The 22,727-nt window shown below is 51.1% G+C and overlaps 1 protein-coding gene across 13 annotated transcripts in view; it reads left to right on the forward strand.

Moving 5' to 3' along the window:
- Positions 1-22,727, forward strand: part of CTIF (cap binding complex dependent translation initiation factor) — a 327,368-nt gene that overhangs the window by 208,282 nt on the left and 96,359 nt on the right. For 7 of the 13 annotated variants that reach the window (XM_024235924.3, XM_063716893.1, XM_063716889.1 and 4 more), the window contains 2 exons: positions 13,709-14,195; positions 17,190-17,489. In XM_024235924.3, the coding sequence (XP_024091692.3) occupies positions 13,709-14,195; positions 17,190-17,489 (787 nt within the window). Of the gene's footprint in view, positions 1-13,708; positions 14,202-17,189; positions 17,490-22,727 lie in introns of all 13 variants that reach the window. The other 6 variants (XM_054537883.2, XM_024235923.3, XM_054537885.2 and 3 more) reach the window with 1 other exon arrangement.

Below are 22,727 nucleotides of genomic sequence, written 5' to 3' on the forward strand. Positions count from 1 at the left end.
TGTGTTCAACCCTGGTAGTGCCATCCTACGGTGAGGGGTCTCTGCAGTTTCACCTGCTGCTAGGTGCAGCAAGACCCCCTTGTGTCAATTTTGTTGTATTTCATTTGGTTTGCCTGGTGCATAAGAAATTGACTTAAGAAAAATTGCCACCAAGCCTTTGTTGAGCTTGGCATTTCTTCTAGAATGGCCTGTTCCCTCCTCCCTTTTAAATAAATCCTGCTTATTTTTAAAAACTTTTGATTCTGGCAAAATTTCAGACTCTCAGAAAAGTTGCAGGAATAGTACAAAGAATTCTTATATATCCATCACCCAATTTCCTGTGATGTTAACATTTTATCCTTCTCTCTCGTATACATTTTTTTCTGACCCGTCTGAAAGTAAGTTGCCAAAATGATGCCCTTTTACTACTAAATATTTCACAGTGTGTTTCTTTAAAACAAAGACTTTTTTTCATAACCACAATACAATTCTCAAAATCAAGAAACTGATATAGATACGATACTGTAGTTGAGTCTATAGACCTTACTCATATTTCTCCAGTGATCGATCCTAGACTGTGGGCTGCATTCAATTGTCATGACTTGTTAGTATCTTTTAACCTGGGGCAGTTCTTTCTTTTTTTTTCTTTTGAGATGGAGTCTCACTTTGTCGCCCAGGCTGGAGTGCAGTGGCGCAATCTTGGCTCACTGCAAGCTCTGCCTCCCAGGTTCACGCCATTCTCCTGCCTCAGCCTTCCCAGCAGCTGGGACTATAGGCGCATGCCACCACGCCCAGCTAATTTTTTGTATTTTTAGTAGAGACAGGGTTTCACCATGTTAGCCAGGATGGTCTCGATCTCCTGATCTTGTGATCCACCTGCCTCGGCCTCCCAAAGTGCTGGGATTACAGGTGTGAGCCACTGTGCTCAGCCAACCTGGGGCAGTTCTTAAGTCTCTGTATTTCATGACATTGGCCTTTTTTTAAAGAGTGACCAGTTATTTTTGTAGAAGTTCCCTCAACGTCGGTTTCTCTGGCATTTCTTCATGATTGGACTTGGGTTATAGGCACTGTAGTGATGTGACCTTCCCAGTGCACCATGTCAGAGGGTACGTGCTGTTCTTTAATCCCCTGCCTTGTGATGTTAACTATGATTACCTGGCTAAGGTGGTGACTGCCAAGTTTCTCCACTGTAAAGTTACAAGTTTTCCCTTTGTAATTAAGAAATATCTTTGGGGAGACATTTAGAGGCTATGCCAATGTTCTGTTTTTCTTCAGAACTTTCACCCACTGACTTCCATTGATGATTCTTGCTTGAAACAATTTTTCTTATGGTGGTTGCCAAATGATTTTCTAATTCCATCATTCCTTCTAAATGTACTAGTTGTCTTTTATCATAAGGGAAAGCCTTTCATTGACTTTTAACTCACTGCTCTAAGCCTCAGGACCTCAGCATTTGGGAACTAGGAGAGCAGGTCCTTGTCCCAGAATACACAGGCTGACTCCTAGCTGAGTGGTGTTTAATATGAAGGTTATCAGCACCCTGCTACAAATCCCTTGTATTTTGGAAGGTTCTAGACAAAGAAACTATCTGCTGGGAAGCCATGTCCCAAGACGGCTGGGCTGGGGGTTCCACTATGCATGAAGCCTTGAGGAGTCCTCTCTGTGATAACGTCTCACCACGGCCCCATCAGTTCCACCAGCCCTGGCTGAAAAACATGGCCCAGGGGAGGCCCTACTCCAGCTAACTCCATTTCACATTTCCTCTCCTTCCAAGGATGGAAAAACAGCCCTTCAGGGACAAGCTAACCTGTCAGTAATGAAGTCATGAGTGGAAGAGGCAGTCCCAGAAGGGTGGCTGGGCTGTGAGGCGTAATGGAGTGAGGCGGCTGGCGGCGTTCTCCCCCAAGAGCCTGGAGGCTCCACAGCCCAGGAAGCCCAACCGGCTCCTCTGTGTCCCATCTGTGGGGCCATCTTTGCTTCACCTAGGGGCCTTTCCCCAAGAAGGGCTGGCATCCCCTCCCAGGGCCAGCCCAAGGCAGAGGGAATGTGGACAAGTTTCATCATCACCCTGTGGTCAGCACTTTTAGCTCGGGCTGTTACCTGTTTTCCAGCCCCCAGGCACACCCACAACACCTGCCTGCTCTCAGAGGTGCCCCGGGCTCCACGCTTTCCCTCTTGAAAAGTGTCTCTCTTGTGCTGCACTCCTCTGGGATGCTTATGTTTGGGACACCAGGATCACAGCTTGCTGGCCTGATGAAGTACTCCGTGCATATTGATTGAAGTGAGAATGTGTTGGGAGGGTCTTGATGGGTGGGGAAGATCAGGCGCAGGGACAAGCAGATGCGGCACTATGATGGTGGCACCACCTCTCTAGCTCTTGCCTGGTAGACAGGAGGTCCAGGCTGGCCAGGAGGAGTCAGGAATTAGGTGAGAGGGAGTATTGTCACCAAAGGTTTTAGGTCAGAACGTGGCAAGATGATAGTCACGACCACATAGCAGGATGGACAGAGGAGAGAGGCCTCAGTGTGGCATGGTCTCTTCATCCAGAAACAGAGACTTTGAAGGTCTGGGTCAAAAATGCCAAGTCCAGCCACCTGGCCCCTGACCCAGGGTGGAGCTGAGTTCCCCTGCAGTCTTAGGGGGATCCTCCCATCCCCACTACTTCTCTGTCTCCATCCCACCCCCAACCACTGCTGGTGTCTCTACTCTTCTCCTTTTTAAGGGTATTCCTCTCAGTTATTTGGGTCCTTCTGTTACCTCACATCCTCCAGGAAGACCTCCCTAACCTCACCCCGAGAACTCACCAGACCCCATGTCTTGCCCCGTGCTGTGGTAGATGGTTCTTTGAGTAGACATAGCAATTTTGCCGCTAGATTTTAAGATCCCCAAGGGCAGGAACCATATGTTATGTTGCTTTGTGGCTACCTGAGCCCCAACATGTAACAAACACACCAGAGTTTGATCAGGTTTTAGGATTGCAAAGGAAGACTCCAAAGCTGGTATGTGGCTCTACCCAGATCTCAGGGGAGAGGCCAGCCTGAGAAGCAATATTCTTCATTCGTTAGCTCAAATGTGGTTTTCAATGAATCAAGAATAAACTATGATGGATGAGGAAGCTACCATTGGCCAGCTTGCCAACTGATGCTGAGCCTCCAGCACCCCATCTCCTGCCCCAGCAAGCTCCCCAGTGGGTTCCTGGCTAAGAAACTTGGGAAACCCCAGTAGGCAGGCTTGCATGGAGGGCCTCTAGCCAGAAGTAGAGAGGTATGCTGGGCAGGGGAAGGGCCTGCACTGGAGCCAACAGGGTGGCGGCCCACACGCAGCTCAGGCCACTGAGGCATGTTCATTGTCCTAGGGAAGCTCCTGACACCTTGGAGTCCTGGGGTCACTACTCAGTTTCATGCCCAGGCCTTGAAGTGAAACACTTCATTCAGAAAGTTTAGGAGAAGAGAAATTGACTTGTTCAAGAGGATTTTGCGACCAGGGGCTGCGGCTCACGCTTGTAATCCCAGTGCTCTGAGAGGCCAAGGTCGAAGGATTGCTTCAGCCCGGGAGTTCAAGACCAGCATGGGCAACATAGCAAAACTCCTGTCTCTACAAAAATTAAAAAAAAAAAAATTAGCCAGTCATGGTGTCACGAACCTGTAGTCCTAGCTACTTGGGAGGCTGAGGTGGGAGGATCACTTGAGCCCTGGAGGTCAAGGTTGCATGAACTGTGATCATGCCACTGCACTCCAGCCTAGGTAACAGAACAAAACCCAAAACCCTGACTCTAAGAAATAATAATAATAATAATAATTTAACAAAAAAGGAGGTTTTTGTCATCAGCTGCAAGTCACCCCCATCGACGGCCAAAGTAATGGAGAAAGCAGCCCTTTCCACCAGTCCCAAGATGGACTTTGACAAATTAAAATGCCCAATCCTTTGCATTTTCTCGGTTATTCCTACTAGATTATTTTAAATAGCAGTGAGGAAGTTTTTCTAGAAGAGCGCAGATGGGTCAGTCTCTTGGAGTGAAGAGCACAGGCGCGAGATGGGGGTTCAGGCCCTGGTCTTGGATGGGCTTGCTGCTCAACCTCTCCCAAGGGGGAAAGGCTCCCCTAGGGTGGCTGTGAGGATCAAGGGGGAGCATGTGTGCCCCCAGCAGGTGGGGGCCACTCAGTGTTTGTTAAATCTGAGTACCATGGTGACTTGGAATGAAGGGAGAGAGGGAAGGAGGGAGGGATAATGATGGTGCTAAATTGAGTATCACTATACCTTTACTCCACCTTCACTCCAGCCCTGAGAGTGGAAGGAAAGCCAGAATCCCAGAGGTATGGGACAGCAAGGGATAACGGAGGCAGGCCCATTCCCTGGGAAGGCACCTCCCGGAGATCAGCGCACCCCATCCTCACAGCTACCATGTGCATAACTGTTGTGAGGTCCATTTGATTGATAAGATAACAGAGGGGCAGAGAAGTTAAGTGACTTGTCCAAGACCACCCAGCTAGACCAAGGCAAAACCAGCATATGAACCCAAGGTGTCCAGCTTTCAAGTTTTCACCATATCAGGCTGTCTCTCCAGATGAGAACTCCTTAGAGGGCTGCTGAGGTCCAGGAGGGCTTCCTGGATGAGGTGCTGGTTGCAGAATGGGCAACAGCTAACTAGTGAGGTATAGGGCACTGCAGTTTCTAACTGTTGGTCAGTGATCAGACACCTCCCATGACAGGAAGCTTACCATGTCCCCAGACAGACCCCTCTGTTGCAGGGCAGCCCTCCCCATGAGAAAGTTCCTTCATTGAGTGAGCCCAGGCTGCATCTCTGAGCCTTCCCTCCACTGGCCCCTTCTCCCCAGCCCTCTTTTATTAGACAGGCTCCGTGATTGGTCGCACCGGGGATTTTAAATAACTTTTAGGCGACTTTCTCTCCATGTGCCTTCCTCTTGGTCCTAGCTTTTCTCGTTTAAGGGCTGTTCTACCACACCAAGGTGGTAAGATTAAAACAGGCAAGGAAAGGGTGACTTCCGGGAGAGCAACTTCCAGGTCAATCAACTCGTGGGGTGAGTGAGACAGCAGAGGGCCAGCTAAGGCCCATCAGCCAGGGTGCCGAGGCCAGCTGTGGTGGATTTGAATGGCCAGGCTTTGGGCTGGGGATAAAGGAAGTCACTGAAGGTGGACCCCAAGCTGCGAGGACCCTGTCACAGTATTTCCCTCGGGATGATGGTAGTGAATGTTGGGTGATGAAGAGTTTCATGGTGGGAAACTATGCCCAAAGCTCAGCCCTTACAGCCCAAAATCAGAACAGAAGCTAGACATCCTGGGGTCTCTTTCTTGACCTGACCTAACATTTGAAACAGCCCCTGTCTTCCCATCTGTACTATGGGTACACAGTGTGATCCCTCCCTCTGCATAGCTGAAGGATTCATGCTGTATTGCTTGGAAAACCCACGGCATAATAATATTACAAACAAACACTAATATAGCACTTATATCAAGTCCTTTAAAACTCACAAGAACCCTATGAGATGGGTTTTCTATTTGTCCCCATTTTATAGGGGAAGAAGCTAAAGCACAGAGCAGTTAAGGAACTTGCCCAAAGTTGCACAGCTAAAAGTGCAGTATCAGGATTTGAACTCTGGGGATCTGGCTCCAAAGTCCACACTTCAAACTACCACGAACTACTGTGAAGCTCGGGGGATGCCCAGAGCCAGCAGCAGGCTGTAGTGAGGGTCCACGGGCCAGATCTGGGAGACTGCAGGGCTTGGCAGGCCGAGCGGAAGGGCGAGGGCCTTCCCCTGGAAACACTCCACCAGGTTCATGCGGAGCCTGGCGACTCCCCAGGGCAGCCGCGTGCTCTTCCCATGACATCACACTGCCTCAGAACTTTTGAGGCTGAGGATTCTTGGAATGCTGGATTCACCCTGAAACAAAAATAATACCTCGTATTTATAACGTGCTTTTGTTCCCCACAGGCTTTCCCGGGCTTCATTTCATTGTAGCCTCAGACTAGCCTTGTGATCCAGGAAGGAGTCCTGTAGGTGGGAGGCCACCCTAAGAACCTGAGTCGGGGTTGGTCTCCCCATTCTGCAGGTGGGAATACTGAGCCACGGGGAGTTGAGTGATTGGCCAAAGTTGCACTGCAAACTGGTTCTGGGCAATGTGGGCCAAGAGCCCTGGATTTCCAGTGGGGTTGACAGGAGACCTCAGAAATGGGTCCGCAGTTGAGTGAAGCTCAGAACCCCATAGAGTATCCCCAAGAAAGCCTTTTTCCCTTGGCCTTCTGTGCTGCCGCAAGATGGAGGAAGGTGGCGGGAGTCTGCGCGCTTTCCTCCCTTCCCCACGAGGCAGCAATGAAGCCAGAGGGGCCACCCGAAAAACAACCCCCGAGCTCTGCCCCACAGGCCCCAGCCACAGGAACCAGCAGACTGTGGTGGGAAAGGGCTGTTCCCAGCATAGATGGAAACCAAGGGCTGCAGCGGCTTCTGTGGTTTTCCCCAGACGCAGTGGAGCCAAGGCTGGCTGGCCAGATCTCCAACCCTCCCATCCAGAGCCCTCCCAGGCTCTCCCCTCACCAGCCCCGGCCTCCCCATTCCCAGCGGGCCCTGGCTCAGCCCTCCGCCTTTGCTTCTGCACCACACTCTGCCATAGGACAGCCCACAGCTCCCTCCTTGCTGACTTTGGCTGAGGCCTGTGGTCCTCTGAATGTGGGTTTAGTGGCTCAGCAATGGTGTGCAAGCTGCCCTACACTCTTAGAACACTCAGTGTGGTGGCTGAGGGCACACATTCGGGGGCCAAACTACCTAAGTTCAAACCCAGGCTCTGCTTGGTGCAAGCTGTGTGTCCTTGGGCAAGTTGCTTACCCTTTCTGTGCCTTGAAGACCCCTCTGTAAAATGGAGTGAACAATAGCGCCTCTCTTGGGGTTAAACGAAAGCCATGCCTGGCTCACTGTAACTGCTTCCTACATGTTAGCTATGAACCATTCTTCTGCATCCCTGTGATGTGAGTTTGAGTCCTGTGGCCTCGGGGCCACCCTCAGAGTGTGTGAACTGCCCGAGTCCAGGGCCTGCGCTTGGTTTATGCTTCAATGTGGCTGTCTTGACTTTCTCAATAGCTTTTGAACCAGGGGCCCACATTTTCATCTTGCACTGGGTTCCACTCATTATGTGGCCAGTCCTGCCTCCAGGCCAGAGTAGAACATAGGCCTGTGCCGCTCTCTGCTTCCTTTCCTTCGTGATTCTTGTCCTGGGATGAAACTAGAGACCTGTTTCTGTAACTAATAGATTCACATCTGTCTCTCCAAATGGACCCTCAGCTTCATGAAGGCAGCAGCCCTGTGCGCTGGAGTCATTGCTACCTCCCCTCCCCAGACCACAAGGAAGATAGAGAGAAGGTTCTGCCTCATCTGAAGGAAGTGGATGCTTTGGGAGCAGTTCAGAGGCACACACAAGACACTCTGGTGACAGAGACATGGGTGTGATGTAGGGCGTTCCAGACTGTAATCATATCAGGATTCTGGAGGGCTCGGGTGGGACCCTGGGAGCTGAGGAAAGCTCCTGCTCAGGTCTGGACCTTGAGACCTGGATAGGATTAGGGGAGTGCTGAAGGACTCCATAGGGACAGCTGAACAGCTTAGTCACACACACACCCTGCCTCCACCCCAACTTCTCTCAGAGGGCTGCAGGAGCTATGTGGCCTCAGGTGAACCCACTGACATTTCTGATTAACCTCTGGGCAGAACAGAGTCTCAGCATGTGTTTAATTAATGAAACAATAATGAACCAGCCTTTCTCTGCATCATTTATTGTTCATTCATTCATTCATTCTACAGTTGGTGAGAAAAGTCTTTGCCTGTAGGGTACAGAGGTACCAATCAGACCTTTCATCTATTCCAGAGCATCGTTTGGCGAGGTAAACATCTGATTTCTAAAGCTTTTAGTCCATGCAGTGAGCTACCACACTTCTTACATGAACTTTTGCCTAGGCTGGCAAAGACCTCGATCTTGAATTGTTTTCTACCCAACTCTGAGCAAGAGAGCCACAAAATCTACTGGAGTGGGAGAGTCCGCAGCTTGGCTGGCCGCCCACGGTGGCAGGAGTGTTTCTGATGCATGCTGGCCCTCTCCTCTCAGAGTTGTTAGGAGGGAGTGCTCAGGAAGTAGCTGGTCTAGTGCTGCTGTTGCCGCCATCATGATAATGATGGCCCTGGCAATTACAGGGCCCGTGCGTTGCCTAAGCTTTGTAGCGATGCCCCCAGTTCTCCAAAGAGCACTGAGATCTCCAATAAGTAATTGTTAAATCCAGTCATATGGCGTGTTACAGCAGAAACACAGATCTGAGTTCCAGTGAGGGCTTTGCCACTAACTAGCTGGGCGACCCTAGAACAACAAAGCAACCTCTCTGGACCTTGGTTTTCTCATCCGTCATGCTGTAACTCATGTAATCCTCACAACTGCCCCTCAGGTGGGGACCGGCACAGCTGGAAACAGAGACACAGAGAGGTGAGATCACCCAGCCCACGCAACTATGAGTGGCACAGTGCCAGGCTCTGTGCAGGCTGCCATCCCCTAGACAGACCTGGCAAGGAGTGTCCTTCAGCGGATACCCATCATCCGAATCAGCCCTGCACGCACCATGGGTGCTCCGTCAGTACAGGTCACTGTGATCCTTGTCTCTGAGTGTTCATCAGCCAATACCATGATGTCCCTTGGTTGACTCCCTCATGAGGGAAGAAAACCTCCCCTCCCTTATACTTTTCCTTTTTAAGCTTCCCCATCATTCTGCAAACCGGGGTGGGTGTGTGTGGCGACTTTTGTTCCTGGGTCCTATATGCCATCGCTCGGCTAAGCAGCCCCTGAGCTGCAGAGAAATTGCTGGTGCCTGTGCCTCCGAGCCTCACCGCAACCCTTGCGTTGTCCCAGGTGACTGGGCCAGGGCAGGCAGAGCTCACTCAGGGCATGTGTAGGTGGGCAGGAGTGGAGGTGCCTACGCTGGTAATAAGCAGTCATCACTTTTCCTGAAGGCAAGAAATATGAGCCCATGCATAGTTTTAAAACCACTTGCCCTAGGAATTTTGCTTTCAGAAATTTTTAAGCAGACCTACAAATTATGTGGTAAAGTGTCCGACATGGAGAGAACCATAATAAGTCAGTGGCACTCAGAATATCTAGTTGGGAACGATTATGAAATAAAAAATGAACAGAGGAACATTTGTCTCCATTTGGACTGCTGTTAAAACCATTTTTTTTAAACAAAATTTGAAGTTATTCTCCCTACACCCACCTCCCAAAATGCAGCTGTGGTGTTCCGAGAACATTTTTGTTTTTTTGTATAAAAGAGAGCAGTCTTAGAGTAAAACAAGACATCTGATTTCAGAACCCAAAGAGTAAAGAATAAACTAAATGAACGATGGAAAAAGCATAAACTGACAATTTCCATTCTCCAAAAGAAAGCATTATTTTCCTAATAGCAGGTGTTGCCAGTAGCACAAATGGAATATTAATCTTATCTCCTGGGCTGTTCTTCCTCACCCGAAGAAGACTTCCCCAGAAATAAAGAGGCAGAGAGGTGGGTTTTTGCCCTTCTTGCTTGCAGGGCTGCAAAACTGGGTGTCCAGTATGTTTCCCAACCCAGGACCCACATGTCCATGTGTCTGAGACCAAGTGCAGCCTCCTTGCCGGGTTGCTGGGAGCAAAAGCGGCTCATCCCTGGCCCAGCCAAACCCCAAACCCACAGGTTTCGTGGGGAGGATCCAGCTGGCCCCTGAATGAAGGTATCGACGAAACCCAGCGCCAGCAAATACAGAAGAGAGAGGAGCTGGTTTTGGCTGGCCCAGCCAACGACCGCTGACAAATATTTGTGAATGGCCAGAGCAGGGAAGCCTGGGTCTCCATTGTTGGGGAATGAGGCCCAACCCCAAGTCTGTTCCAGTGCCCTTAGCGGCCCTCTTGGCTCCTTCTCAGGCAAAGAACTTGGACCTCATGCAGTTATCACCACCGAGGTCTCAGTGGCCATTCAGCCCTTTCTGTCCGTTACTATAGGTCACTGCGGTCCTTGTCCCTGAGTGTTCATCAGCCAAGGAGGCTGTATCTAAAGGTGAATGGGAGACAGATGGGAGGTGGCTGCAAGGTGCTGTGATTAGTTGACAGGCTTAGCCCACTCCTGGAGCCCCTGGCAGGCCCTCTGCTGTAGGAGTGCACCTCACGGAGCCTCAGTTGTCTTATCTGTCCAATGGAAAGGAAGGTTCTTGGCCTGCCTGCACACAGAGGCCAGTCCCAGCAATCACTCACCCTGAGAACTAAGCAAGGCCTTGTGCAGGAAGAAGGAAAAGGGAGGACAGAGGGACAGTCTTAGTGCCTCTTCCTCCAGTGGCATCTGGGTTCTTCCCTGCCCTCTGAGGTCTCACCCAGCTGATTCCATCTGCTGTTTAGCTCCATATCAAGAGCTCCTTCTTTTGAACCTGTTAGTGTTGCCTACCCAATTAGGAGGGAACACTTGAGGTGGACTCCCTGGCTTCCTTTCCACCTACGATGGCTTTCCACATGTGCAAAGGAGCCGCCACCCAGCAAGGGTGAGCCTGAGAACTCCCACTAATGCCAAGTGGCCTGGGGCATTCTTGGCCAGTGCTATATTGTCAGGGCTGGCTGGCTCCAAGCTCTTTCAAACTAGGAAGACATGGAATTCCAGGTCCCTCCAGATTTCCAGGAATGAACAGCAAAAGCCCTGCAGGAGCCAGCTGATTTCTTTCTGGAGCCCCTGACCACCAGCCATGTAGCAATTACTTCCTTTCCCCTCCAGGTAGACAGAAGTTGTTTTCTTTTCTGGGGGTGGAGGAGTGCACTGGGTAGAGAGAGGGAAACCCCTGATATGGCAAGTGGGAAACCGGGCAGTTTCAAGACGGATGTTGGGAAGGGCTTGGTCAACCATCCTTTGGGGACATTTCTTGGGCCATAGCTGCAGGCGCCACAAAAATTCTAAATAAGGATGACAAAAGTTGTGAGAATCAATTATTATCTGCCAGGGAATTTCCAAGGTTCCTCTCTGGGCTTAAAAATAACTCACATTGAAAGAACAAAGAGAATGGAAGGAGCAATTAGTTGAAAGTAACTGAGAAGTTAAAGGAGGGAGAATTCACAAAAAGTCACAGGCACGAGGCACCCTGGAGAGTGGTCTGTGGGCCACAGTTTCTTCTGGGCTTTCCAATGGGGGTTGCCTTACACTCTGCAGAATGAGGGCTGCAGCCCTCCCCGCTGACTCAGGCATTTGGGACTGGGCTGGGCTGGGTAATCGGAAGGCCAGTTGGTGGTAGCATCACTGGGAGGAACCTGACTCAAGGGCCCCACTTTTCTCATGGGGCCCAACTCTTCTCCAGGTGCTGGTGCTGATAGCTCCTACCCCGCCATGGGGAGTGAAACTGAACATTTCAGCAATGCCAGTGAGGAGGGGGTTGCGTTTGGGAATGGAGGGGCTGCCTCTCCCACCCAAGTGTCAAGGCAACAGTGCTCTTGCCCAGGAATGTATATCAGAACCCAACAAGATTGAACTTGGACACCAAGGATGAAAAATGTCACGCAGGCCTCCTGAGAAGGGCCCAGGGTAGGCCTAGTCAGCAGGATTCAGTTCAGGGTACCAGATTTTTACAGATATTTTAATAATGACTCTTAAATTATTGAAATAAATACAGGCAACCCCAAACCTTGGACACTGTATATAAAAAGAAACCTAAGAAGACTCCAAAAGGTAGAAAGAAGACAGACAGGCCAGGGACCTTGGGAACTGAAGAATGACACACTGGTGAGTTCCTGGGGTCTTCCTCTTGGCTCAGATATCCCAGACTTGGAGCTAAAGAAACTGGAGACCCAGAAACACCATGAGGCCTGAGCAGACAAATGGAGCCCCAACAAAAGCCCACTCTTTCTGGCCAGAGGACCAGGGAAGGGGCAGCCTAGCAAGACAGAAAACTCAAGACAGTAGCTACTTTCCTCCAGCCAAACACCCCTGCAGGAACTGTAGCCCCACCCCCACCTACCACTCCAGCGGAGGCCCAATGAGGGGCCTAGACTGTGACAAGGTACCCAGCACCCCAACAGGGTGGTGTCAAAGGGACTGTCATCCCCATTGGGGATAATGAGCTACTAAGCTTGTCAATGGTGGCTTTTCAGTGAAAAAAAAATTTTTATTAATTTTAGTGGGAAAAAATAATGCATTTAACCCCAACCCAGGATACCCTCAATTTTTCACAGATAAAAATGTATCAAGTAAATATTAAAATTGAATTTATATAAGTAATAAGCAATAAGTTGTAAGTAAATAAATACAATTTGTTCATAACATGCAATGCAATGAGGGTCTGTGGTACCCAAGATAGGTCACAGAGGAGGTGCAGAGCTTATTCTTTAGAAGCTAACATTATCTTTCTGCAAAATCTTTCCCCTATTTTACAACCTTTGAGGAATTCATGCTTATCTTGTGCTCCAACTGCACTTCCAGTAAAGTTGTGGCATTGAAAACACCCTGAGGGTAAGATGGAGTTTGAACATAGTAGTGCTTTGAGTGGCAGGAAGCAGCCTTTGAGCCAGCTAGAAGGGTCATGAGAATGCCCCTCACCATCCTTTCGTTTGCCTTTTGGCCACAACTCAAAAGTTTGGGGTTTGTTCCTGCTGCACAACTCATACCTGTTCCCTGTGCTTAGAAAGTGTTGTCAGATGAGCCTGTCTTGACCTACACCCATCATGTTAAATGTTCCTTCTGTATCTGTTTACTAGGTTGCTATAACAGAGTACCACTAACTGGGCTGCATAAACAAGAGGCATTTTATTTTCTGACACTTCTGGAGGCTGGAAGTCCAAGATGAAGGTGTTGGTGGGGTTGGTTTCTTCTGAGGCCTCTCTCCTTGGTTTGCAAATGGTCGCCTTCTTGCTGTGTCTCCATGTGGTCTTCTGGGCATGCAGCCTCCCTGGTGTCTCTGTGTGTCAAAGTTTCCCCTTGTTATAAGGCCACTAGTCAGTTCAGATTAGGGCCCACCCTAACAGCCTCGTTTAATTTAATCACCTCTTTAAAGGTGATCCGTCATATCTTATCTCCAAATACAGTCACATTCTGAAGTATTGGGGGTTAAGGCTTCAACATATGAAGTTTTGTGGGGTGGATGGAGGACACAATTTAGCCCATGAAAACTTCTTATAGCACATGTAGTTTGTGGGTTTGGGGGTGACAATGACAATGTTCCAAAAAAAAAAGTTGTTTGAAAGGGATATAACTTTTCAAAAAACATTATGGTGAACAGTCATTCATAGGAAAGTGCTTGTGAGAAGCAGGTCTGTGTATGCATCTTTGCTGGTATGTGCATAGAATATGTCTGGAAGATTCACACACGTGGAACGGCTGCTTCCAAAGGCCATACGTGATGACAGAGTCAGAGGCAGGAGGGTTCACTGTTATCTGCTACTGGATCTTTTTAATTTTGTTCCACATGCTTGCATTCACACATATTCTAGTAAGTGAATAAAGTACTGATTTTAAGGAAAGAATTGGCTTTGGTCCTCTGCAGTAGCAAGGACCTGTCTGCCTGTTCTCTGCTGTATCCCCAGGCTCTGTTACAGACTCTGGCACGTAGAAGGTGCTCAGGAAGTGTTTGTTGGAAGAATGAATATATGGACAAGGCAATGACTTCCTGTTCTGGCGGCTGGGCACAGAGACTCTGACCAGCCCTTCCAGTGATCGCCTTCTCTGTCTTTCCTCTTCTGTTTGCAGGCGGCAGCAGAGACCTCCGGGGGGGAACAAGCCCCAACAGCATGGTGACCACCAGCCAGGCAGTGCCAAACACAACAGGGACCACCAGAAATCCTACCAGGGGGGCTCAGCACCCCACCCCTCAGGGAGGCCCACTCACCACGGCTACAGCCAGAACCGGCGCTGGCACCATGGCAATATGAAGCACCCACCAGGCGACAAGGGGGAGGCAGGCGCACACCGCAATGCCAAAGAGACCATGACCATCGAGAGCCCAAAACTAGAGGACACTGCAGGGGACATCAGGCACGGCAGCCTTGAGGCCCCCCGCAGCCCTGACACCCTGGCCCCGGTGGCTTCTGAGCGGCTGCCCCCACAGCAGCCAGGGGGGCCAGAGGTTGAGACAAAACGTAAAGACAGTATTCTTCCCGAGCGCATCGGGGAGCGGCCCAAAATTACCCTGCTCCAGTCTTCCAAAGACAGACTGCGGCGAAGGCTAAAGGAAAAGGTACCGGTAATTGAATTTTTGTTCTTCTCTTGCACCAGGGAGGACAGCAAGAGGTAGGCACTTTGGTAGGTGGGCACAGTGCAGAGCCTTGTGGGTTTGAGGGTCTGAGGAGCCGTGTATGGGGAAGCAGGGGCTTCGGTCACTGTGGGGACCCACCACACTGGTCCACCACTGCCAGCAGGTAGGGCCATCATGAACCCCTCCAGCACACTTGGGCTTTTCACCTTCCAACCTCCAAGAGGCCCAGGGTAGGCACTTGGCACCAGCCCCCAGCCCAAGGAAGTCGGGGGAAGAGATGCATGCCTGGAAGTGATGGGGGAGGTGCGGGGAGCATATTCTAGGGTTAGATATTGTTTGTGCTGAAGGGCGCTTGGGGAAACGTGGAGCTTATGAAATAAGGACTGAAGCTTTTCTACAGGTAAGTACCATCCAGGCAGTGGTCTCTGCCAGAGTGGGGAGCAGAGGTGAGTTGTTCAGAGTGGGGGCAGGCTGATTCCAGCCTTCCTGTTTCCCGCCTTCATCACCCAGCAGCCAGGGAGTGCTCTGCAGTGCAAACCGTAAGGCAGCTCCATTCTCAGCATCACCCAGGTGCCTGCCTGTGCCAACATGAACCCGAGAGTGAGGCCTCCTTACTTTTGCTCCCAGGAGCCTCTTTCTACACCCTGGTCCTGGCCTGGCCCGTAGCTTCAGGAGATGACCCTAAACCTCCAGAAGAGGGATGGGGATTTATACTTGCAGCATTAAGTCCATTGTGCTCACCCCAGGGCCACCACCCCCGACCCCACTGCCCAGCAAGGGCACAGGTAAGGTCACCCTGGAGAGGAACTGTCCCAAGAAAGGCCAACTTGCCCACAGCCATCCCCACACAGCAGCAGGGCCTACAGAGTCTTCCTCCTGGGGCTTCTGCAGAGCTCCATGTTCTGGGCTTCTCCTCTATCCTCCCCTACTGCCATCTCTCCTCCAGCTCTTGCCCCAGAGGCCAGGCCCAAGGTCCACACTCAGGCAGGATAAGGCAGGTCAGACCTCTTCTTGGATCCACTCTTGAAGGTGAGATGCTGCTCCCAGTATCCTCCCCACCAAGTCCTCTAGAGTTCTGCTAAATGTAACTGCAGGGCAGCAGAGTGGAAACAGCACGGGGCTTTAGAGAGCAGCTGAGCAGGCTCAGACTCACTTTGCCTTTGACTGGATGGGTGGTCTTGGGCAAGTCACCTAACTTCCCTGAGCCCCAGTTACTCGTCTGTAAAATGGGTGTTAATACTACACACCTTGCTGGGAGACTGTGAAGGTTAAATATAATAACGTGGACAGATATGTTCTTGTGGGTAGTTCCTATTCTATATGCAGACCACTGTTCCTGCCCTGGGGCCCAGATGGTCTGAAGAGAGGGGTACATGTGGGAATGGAACAGAGAAGGTAGATCTATAGCACCTATAGATCAGTTTCAAGGACTCCACTCAGGTGAGGCCTTCTGAACTCCTGGATCAAGAAGACATGGGCTCAGGCTCAGGCTGGGTCACTCCCCACTCTGCTAGTTGCTCACTCTAAAAAAGGGTAAATCCTAGGTGGCCAACCAGCCACATCCTAAACATTTTCATCAGGGAGAGCAACACTTTCCTTCTCCCTTTCAAGAGACAGGTAAAGCATGAGATGTCTCTTGGGGTGGGGAGTTGTGTCCTGTTAACTTTACCCAGGGACTCAAGATTAGCCTTCCCTGAAGAGGTGGTTGGGTTTGAGGAGAAGAACTAGGATACCCTATTCCTTCACCCAGGATTCAGCCCTTTCTTTTTTTTTTTTTTTTTTTTTTTTTGAGACAGAGTCTTGCTCTGTCGCCCAGGCTGGAGTGCAGTGGCGCAATCTTGGCTCACTGCAAGCTCCGCCTCCCGGGTTCATGCCATTCTCCTGCCTCAGCCTCCTGAGTATTTAGTTCTCAAGCCAGAGACTAGCTGCCCTTGGAACTCGATCCCACCATGGAAGGGCTCAAGGAAAGCTATAGATTTTCTTGTCTAACCTCACCGTGTTACCTATGAGGAAACTGAGGCCCAGAGAGTGAAATCACTTGCCCAAAGCCACACAGCTAGAGGCAGAGAGTGGGATCTGGAACCTTGGTCTGTGCCTTCTAGCCCAGAGCTTCTATTGTCGGGGACAGAAGAACAAGCTTGGATCTCCTTTCATGACCCTGACCCTGCCGTTTCAGCCAGATCTCACTTCCCTGCAGTTAAGTTATTCCCATTCTTGGCCACCAAGAATGAGTCAACACAATAAGATGACATTTTTTTCTTCTTCAAGCCCCTGGTCTGGTCCTAGTTGCAGTGAAACCTCATAAGGCTGTAGAGCTTTTTACTTGTAATATCCCTCCTAGAAGCACCAACTGTTTTAGTGGCACATGGGAGGATTCCTTGGTGTGTGGCATATGTCTACAGAAGACCAGCACAGTCTCCACAGGACAAAAAGCCAGGGCTGTGCCCACAGGGGGCCCTATGCCCAGAGAACAAGTCATCCTTGGGCATTCGGAGCTGAGGGTGTGGGGGACAAGGTGGCCACTGCCTGGGCCACTTTTAACTACCACTGCAGGCATTTTGGATCTGACCTGCCTTCCTGACCAAGTCTTCCTACCCTCATTTTCTCTTTGGCCCGATTTCATATTTGTTATCTTATTTCCTCTTTCATAGGCTCCATTAAATCATTTCTAGATTAAGACATTTGATGGAAAAATAAACAAAAAAAGCCAATGTATATGAGAATCCTGGGTAGGAGCTAGAACCCAAAAACAGTATCAGCCCTATGGATGTCATAGGGGCCAAGAAAAAAGGCAACAAGGAGCTTTTGGCACATGAGGGGTCTTTGGTGGAGGTTCCCAGAGGGACCAGCCCTCAGATCCAGGAAAGTAGGCCTGGTCCTGCTTTCTGGGGGTGGCCACCCTCTTTCCACCAGGACACCCCTGCACAGAGACCTCGGCTTCACTCAGGCACATTCATTTGTCTCTGACACCCCCAGGATGAAGTGGCCGTGGAGACGACCACTCCCCAGCAGAACAAGATGGACAAGCTGATCGAGATCCTGAACAGCATGCGGAACAACAGCAGCGATGTGGACGCCAAGCTCACCACCTTCATGGAGGAGGCCCAGAACTCCACCAACTCCGAGGAGATGCTGGGTGAGATCGTGCGCACCATCTACCAGAAGGCTGTGTCCGACCGCAGCTTCGCCTTCACCGCTGCCAAGCTCTGCGACAAGATGGCGCTCTTTATGGTGGAGGGGACCAAGTTCCGGAGCCTTCTCCTCAACATGCTGCAGGTAACCGGCCGCCACCGCCCAACGCCCCCTGCCCCTCTGCGTTCGGTGAGTTCTTCCTAGTGAGAAGGCTGCGAGTTCTTGCCACAGTTGGACTTTTCCCAAGTTCTGCCCTTGCCCGATTAATTATAGAAAACACAAAGGCAGTTAAGGGGCCAGGAATGAGCGGCTGGATTTGTGTGTGTTTATGTGTGGGCTCCCTGGTTACGATGGACCAATATAATTTTATAGGTGCTTTATGTTTAACCAGCCTTTCCCACTTTCTATTTTCATAAGAGGCTGGCTCTTGGTCTCAACCTGGCTCTGTGCTTTGACCTCTCCACATCCAAGCAGACAGGAACTTGCTGTGGACTTCTCTTTTCCTCCTCCTTCCACCCAGGGCTAGGTCCTTAGACCTTTGCAGATATGCAGTTGGTCATCGCTGGTAGTGAGATGGGTTTGAGCAAAGCCACACATGAGCAGAAAAGGGATAGTCTGTTTGCCGACACACTATGGCTCCTGGGCAGAGGGAAGGCACAGCGATGCAAGACTGTCTTCATCCTTGCTCTTTCCCTCTTAATATCCCTTCACCTCCAAGAGTGTAACCCCACCCCTGATCATTGCTTCCTCCATGGAGACCCGCGTCCAGTGGGTGTCGTGGGAGTGGGCGCATGCACTTGGATGGAGCTTAGCAATGTTTCATCTCACAAGTACCTGCTTGTCTGTATGGGCAGTAGCAGATGAGCTGGTGACCCCAGAACTGGTGACATCAGGGAGAGATAGCAGGGTCATGGGATGGTGGCCACACCAGGTCCTGGGACTGTCCTTGGAGACTCTTGGCTGGGGGAGAGCCATTTCTCCTTTCCTCCTATTTTGTATTTTAGAGACTAGTGGAGATACAAAGTGAGTTGCTGGTCCAGATGAGATAAAATGGTAGTTTCCAAGTAATGAAGTAGAATGGCAGGCTATAGGGCCATCTTAACTAGGGTGACCATACAACAGATCATCCAAACTGCAACACTTGTGAAAGTCAAAGGGGGTTCAGTTCATAATTATGCCTAGACAACAGGTGTAAACAAGGGCATATGGCCACCCTCACCTTAACCATGTGGTTCGCAGTCTGCCATCTTCCCTAAAAGCTGGGAGGAAGTTGCCGCTAAGGCCACCTCCACATGCAGCCGGCAGGGCTCCATCCCCACCCACCCTCTCCTCTGCATGTGAATTGCACTCACTGCAACATGAGCCCTCCCTGGCCAGCCTGGGCTGCTTCTTTTCCTGCTCCAGGCCCTGATCAGGTTCCCATTCCTGGATCGCCCACACTCCCCTGGTGACGAATTCCCGCATTACCTGAGGGATTTGCACATGGGGCATGTTCCGCGCGGGCCGGAATGTCCTGGGAGCGTGTGGAGAGTGGCGGGCAAAGAAGCCTGTCTGCCACAAAGCACCCGGCACAGGGGAGTCAGGGACAGCATCGGCCTATGGTCTCAGCTTCGGGTTTTGTTTTTCAAAAAAGGGCCAGGATGGGGCAAGAGTTGTAGACAGTGTTTGCCAGCTCCAAGTAACCCAGCCAGACCCAGTGGCAGACAGGCACCCAGGGCATGGGGCACTTGCGGGGAGGGCAGCTGGCTGCAGGGGCCACCTTAGATCGGGCATTTCTTCCAACCTGCCGTGGTAAGGGTGGCCTCACCCACAAGTGTCCAGCGGACCATCAATCCTGGGGAACAGTCAGCCACAAAGGGGGCCCTATGGCCCCTGCACTCACCTCTCAATCAACCACAAAGTGCACTGGCTTAGGACAGGCTCCAGATGTCCCAGCAGAAAGGGAACCTGTTTGGCTGCGTTTAACTCAACCAAGTCCTCTGCATTCCCCAGCTAAGAACTTCTTGTGGGATTAGTGTGCTGAGAGACAGTTTGGCAAACACTACAGCAGGGAAAAAAACACAAAATTGAAAGCTGGGAAGCAAGGATTCCAGACCTGATTCGTTTGTCATCAGTTGGAGCTTGGCCTCTATAGTTCCCTGGGAAAGTGCAAGCAACAGCCTTCGTCAGCGTACCCTCGATTTTGCACTGCTGGAGATGAGCCGGGGCCCCGGGCAGGGGCACGAGGGACCCCGTGTGAGCCTTTCCCTTTCTCATGCTCCCGAGGCCTTGCCATTAGTAGGAAACTGTCCTGGGTCCCCCTGAGTCCTCACAAACCCACTCACCGCATATAGTGGCTCAATGGTAGGTCTGTCATGAGTGATGCAGGCTTTGGGACCAGCCCAAGAGACCTAGTCCTGCAGGTGCCACCTTGTCTCTGGGGCAGAGAACTGGCACTCCACATCCTGCTCCCCACCCCCCACCAGCCAGGCTGAACCTCCCACTACACACTGCATGGACAGACTGTCCCCCAGAATTCACTTCTCTGTCCCACTCTGAGCATGCACCTCCCCCTGAAGCATCTCACACTCCTACTTCAGGTGGTGCTGGGGCCCCACTTTCCAGGAAGCACTGGCCCTTCTCCTGTCCCAGCACCTCTCATCCTGCAGCCACAATGTTCAGTCACCCTCCTAGTATTCACTGAGTATTTCTAGTGTGCCAGCCACCAGCCTGGGGACTGAGGATACAGCAGTCAGTCAATGGGCACAGCTTTGTCCTTAAAAGGTTTGCAGTGAAGAAGGAGTTGAACTTAAACCAATGGCCACATGAATCCACAGTGACAAACTGGGGTGCGTGCTGTTACTGCCCCCCTATCTTGGGCTCTCGGAGGTGGGAACCCCTCTACTTTCTGCACCTCTGTATCCCAGGGGCTACACAGTGCCTGGTGCTGGAGGGCCCTCGGTAGTCATAGAGAAATGGATGTCTGAAAAGGAAGGCGCTGGAAGCCTCCCTTCTCCCGGGCTAGGGGCCTGCAGGGACAGCTGAAGTCCAGGGCAAGAAGGGAACCCCCCCACCCAAGACAGTCACGGCTCACATTCTGAGGTTTCAGAGCAGCTCCTCCTCCCCTCCCCCACAGTGGAGGAAGCCAGCCATTTGCCTGGATGGAGTATCTTTGGGTCAGGTCTTTAGGAATCTAAATATCCACATAGGCCACCACTCACCCCTGTTTACCACCTGCAGTCCCAGCTTTCATGTGAGCCGAGGAGGGAGCCCCTTGAGAGTATAACCAGAGGCTTGATCTGCGTTCTCAGGCCTCCTGGGTGGCTAGACAAGGCCCTTTCAGCGGCCATGGGAAGGCGGGTGGACTGTGCTAGTGTGGGGCTGCCCTGATCCCACAATGACCCCCTGACTCCAAGGCCCAGAGCACACCTGAACCACATCTGGCTGAGCTTCCTCAGGTGCTGTGCCTTCTCTCTGCAGCCAAGGAGACAGAGGTGGAGTGGGCCTTTCTGGACAGCATAATTCATGGCCCCTCCCCACCCAAACCCGAGAGGTGCAAGAAAAGAAAGCGATGGGCTGGGCTCAGCAAAACCTGCTTTCCCTCTTAACACCTCCAGGGATGTCTTTTTTCACCTGACTTCATTTTCTGGCAAACTATGTTTGCATCCCTTCCTGGCAGGCAGTTCTAGACCAAGCCTGCACAGCCCTCCCCTCTGCTTCCTCCCTGAGGTTTGCATTCAGCTCCATCCACTCAAGGCCCATCTGGCTCTCGGTCCCCAACCAGCACCTGGTTGGGTTTGGCAGCCTCCGAGATGCCCCCATAGGATCAGGTTCAGCTACCACTTCCACACACAAGTTCTGGGACCCGGCTTAGCAATGCAGGCTACAAAGGGGACAGGGTGTGAAGTGCCTCCTTAGCAGAGCTCCCAGCAGCCGTCTTCACACTTCGTTCTCCCTGGCTGACTTCTCTTGCTGCCAGGGCTCCAATGATGGGAGCCGGCAGCATGGAGGGAGAGGGGCAACCGCAGGTGTGGTAAACATTCTGTAGCAGAGGTCTGAGGGCTCTTGCCAAGCTGGGGTGCAGCCCCCATGGAGTGGGAAGTGCAGGGTGGGTGAAGGGAGAAGGTCTAAGGTCCTTTAACCCTTCCCAGCCAGACTCAGCACTGCTATCTCAAGGAACCCAGAAGCAGCATTCTCATGAGCCATGACAGTGCTGGAGACCCTGGGGTCTCAGAGGACCCTGTCACCAATCCCACAGCTCCAAAATGGTCTTCAGTTTTTACATCCAAGCCAATTCCTTTTTGCCTGAAATGTGGCCCTTTTATTAGTAGTGTCCTTGTAAGTAAAATTCTATTTATTAAACAGACATTTCTTTTTTTTTTTTACTTTGTATTTTACTTTATTTTATTTTTAAATTATTTTTGTCTTTTTTTAATTATACTTTAAGTTCTAGGGTACATGTGCATAACGTGCAGGTTAGTTACATATGCATACATGTGCCATGTTGGTGTGCTGCACCCATTAACTCGTCATTTAACATTAGGTATATCTCCTCATGCTATCCCTCCCCCCTCCCCCCACCCCACAACAAAACAGACATTTCTTAGTGTGCCAAGCATGTTGTCTTTATTAGGTCAGGGGTTCTCAAACCGGAATGTGCATATGAATCACGTGGGATTTTGTTTAAATGCAGATTCAGATGCAGGAGGCCTGGGATGGGTTTGAGATTCTGCGTTTCAAACATGCTCCTGGTAGATGCTAGCGCTCTAGTCCAGGGACCACAGTGGGAAGTCACAAGGCATTGAATGACTGATGGTTTGTAGGTGGTGGCTCTGTTTCATAGATGGGCAAACTAAGGCACAGTCTGTCATCAGTGTGACTGTCAGTGTGGAGGTCTGGCCTGGGAATATTGCATTTCAGATACTGGGTCTTCTTTAGGTCAGTGGTTCTCAGCCTCGCTGTGCATGAGAATCATGAGAACACAGCAGGCAGGGGGCCTACCCCTAATCAGTTGAATTAGATTCTCCAAGGACACAACCTGGGCATTCGTTAGCCAGGGTGGAACACCACCATTGAGGGGACACCCCAGAGACACCGAACTGTTTCATCGCGGCCACTTATGAATCAGCTGGCTCTGCCTGTCATGCCGTGAACTAGTCAAGAAATACCTGCCAGGTGCTGGGCTCTCTGCTGAGCCATGGGGGAAAACTCCCAGCCTGAGCTGGCAGGAGAACCCCGTTACACAGGAGGCCTCAGCTGCTGAGAACATGCCTTCCACTCCCCCAGCCTCAGGCTCTTCTCGTCATCACCCTGAACCTCCTCCTTGGTGAGATGAAAGCCACCTCTTCTCTCCCACTGCCTCCATTTCTCTCTGTCCTCAGCTCCTTTTCCCATTTGCCTTTT

The sequence above is a fragment of the Pongo abelii genome, chromosome 17 (assembly GCF_028885655.2).
Source record: "Pongo abelii isolate AG06213 chromosome 17, NHGRI_mPonAbe1-v2.0_pri, whole genome shotgun sequence".
In the NCBI taxonomy this organism is placed as follows: Eukaryota; Metazoa; Chordata; class Mammalia; order Primates; family Hominidae; genus Pongo; species Pongo abelii.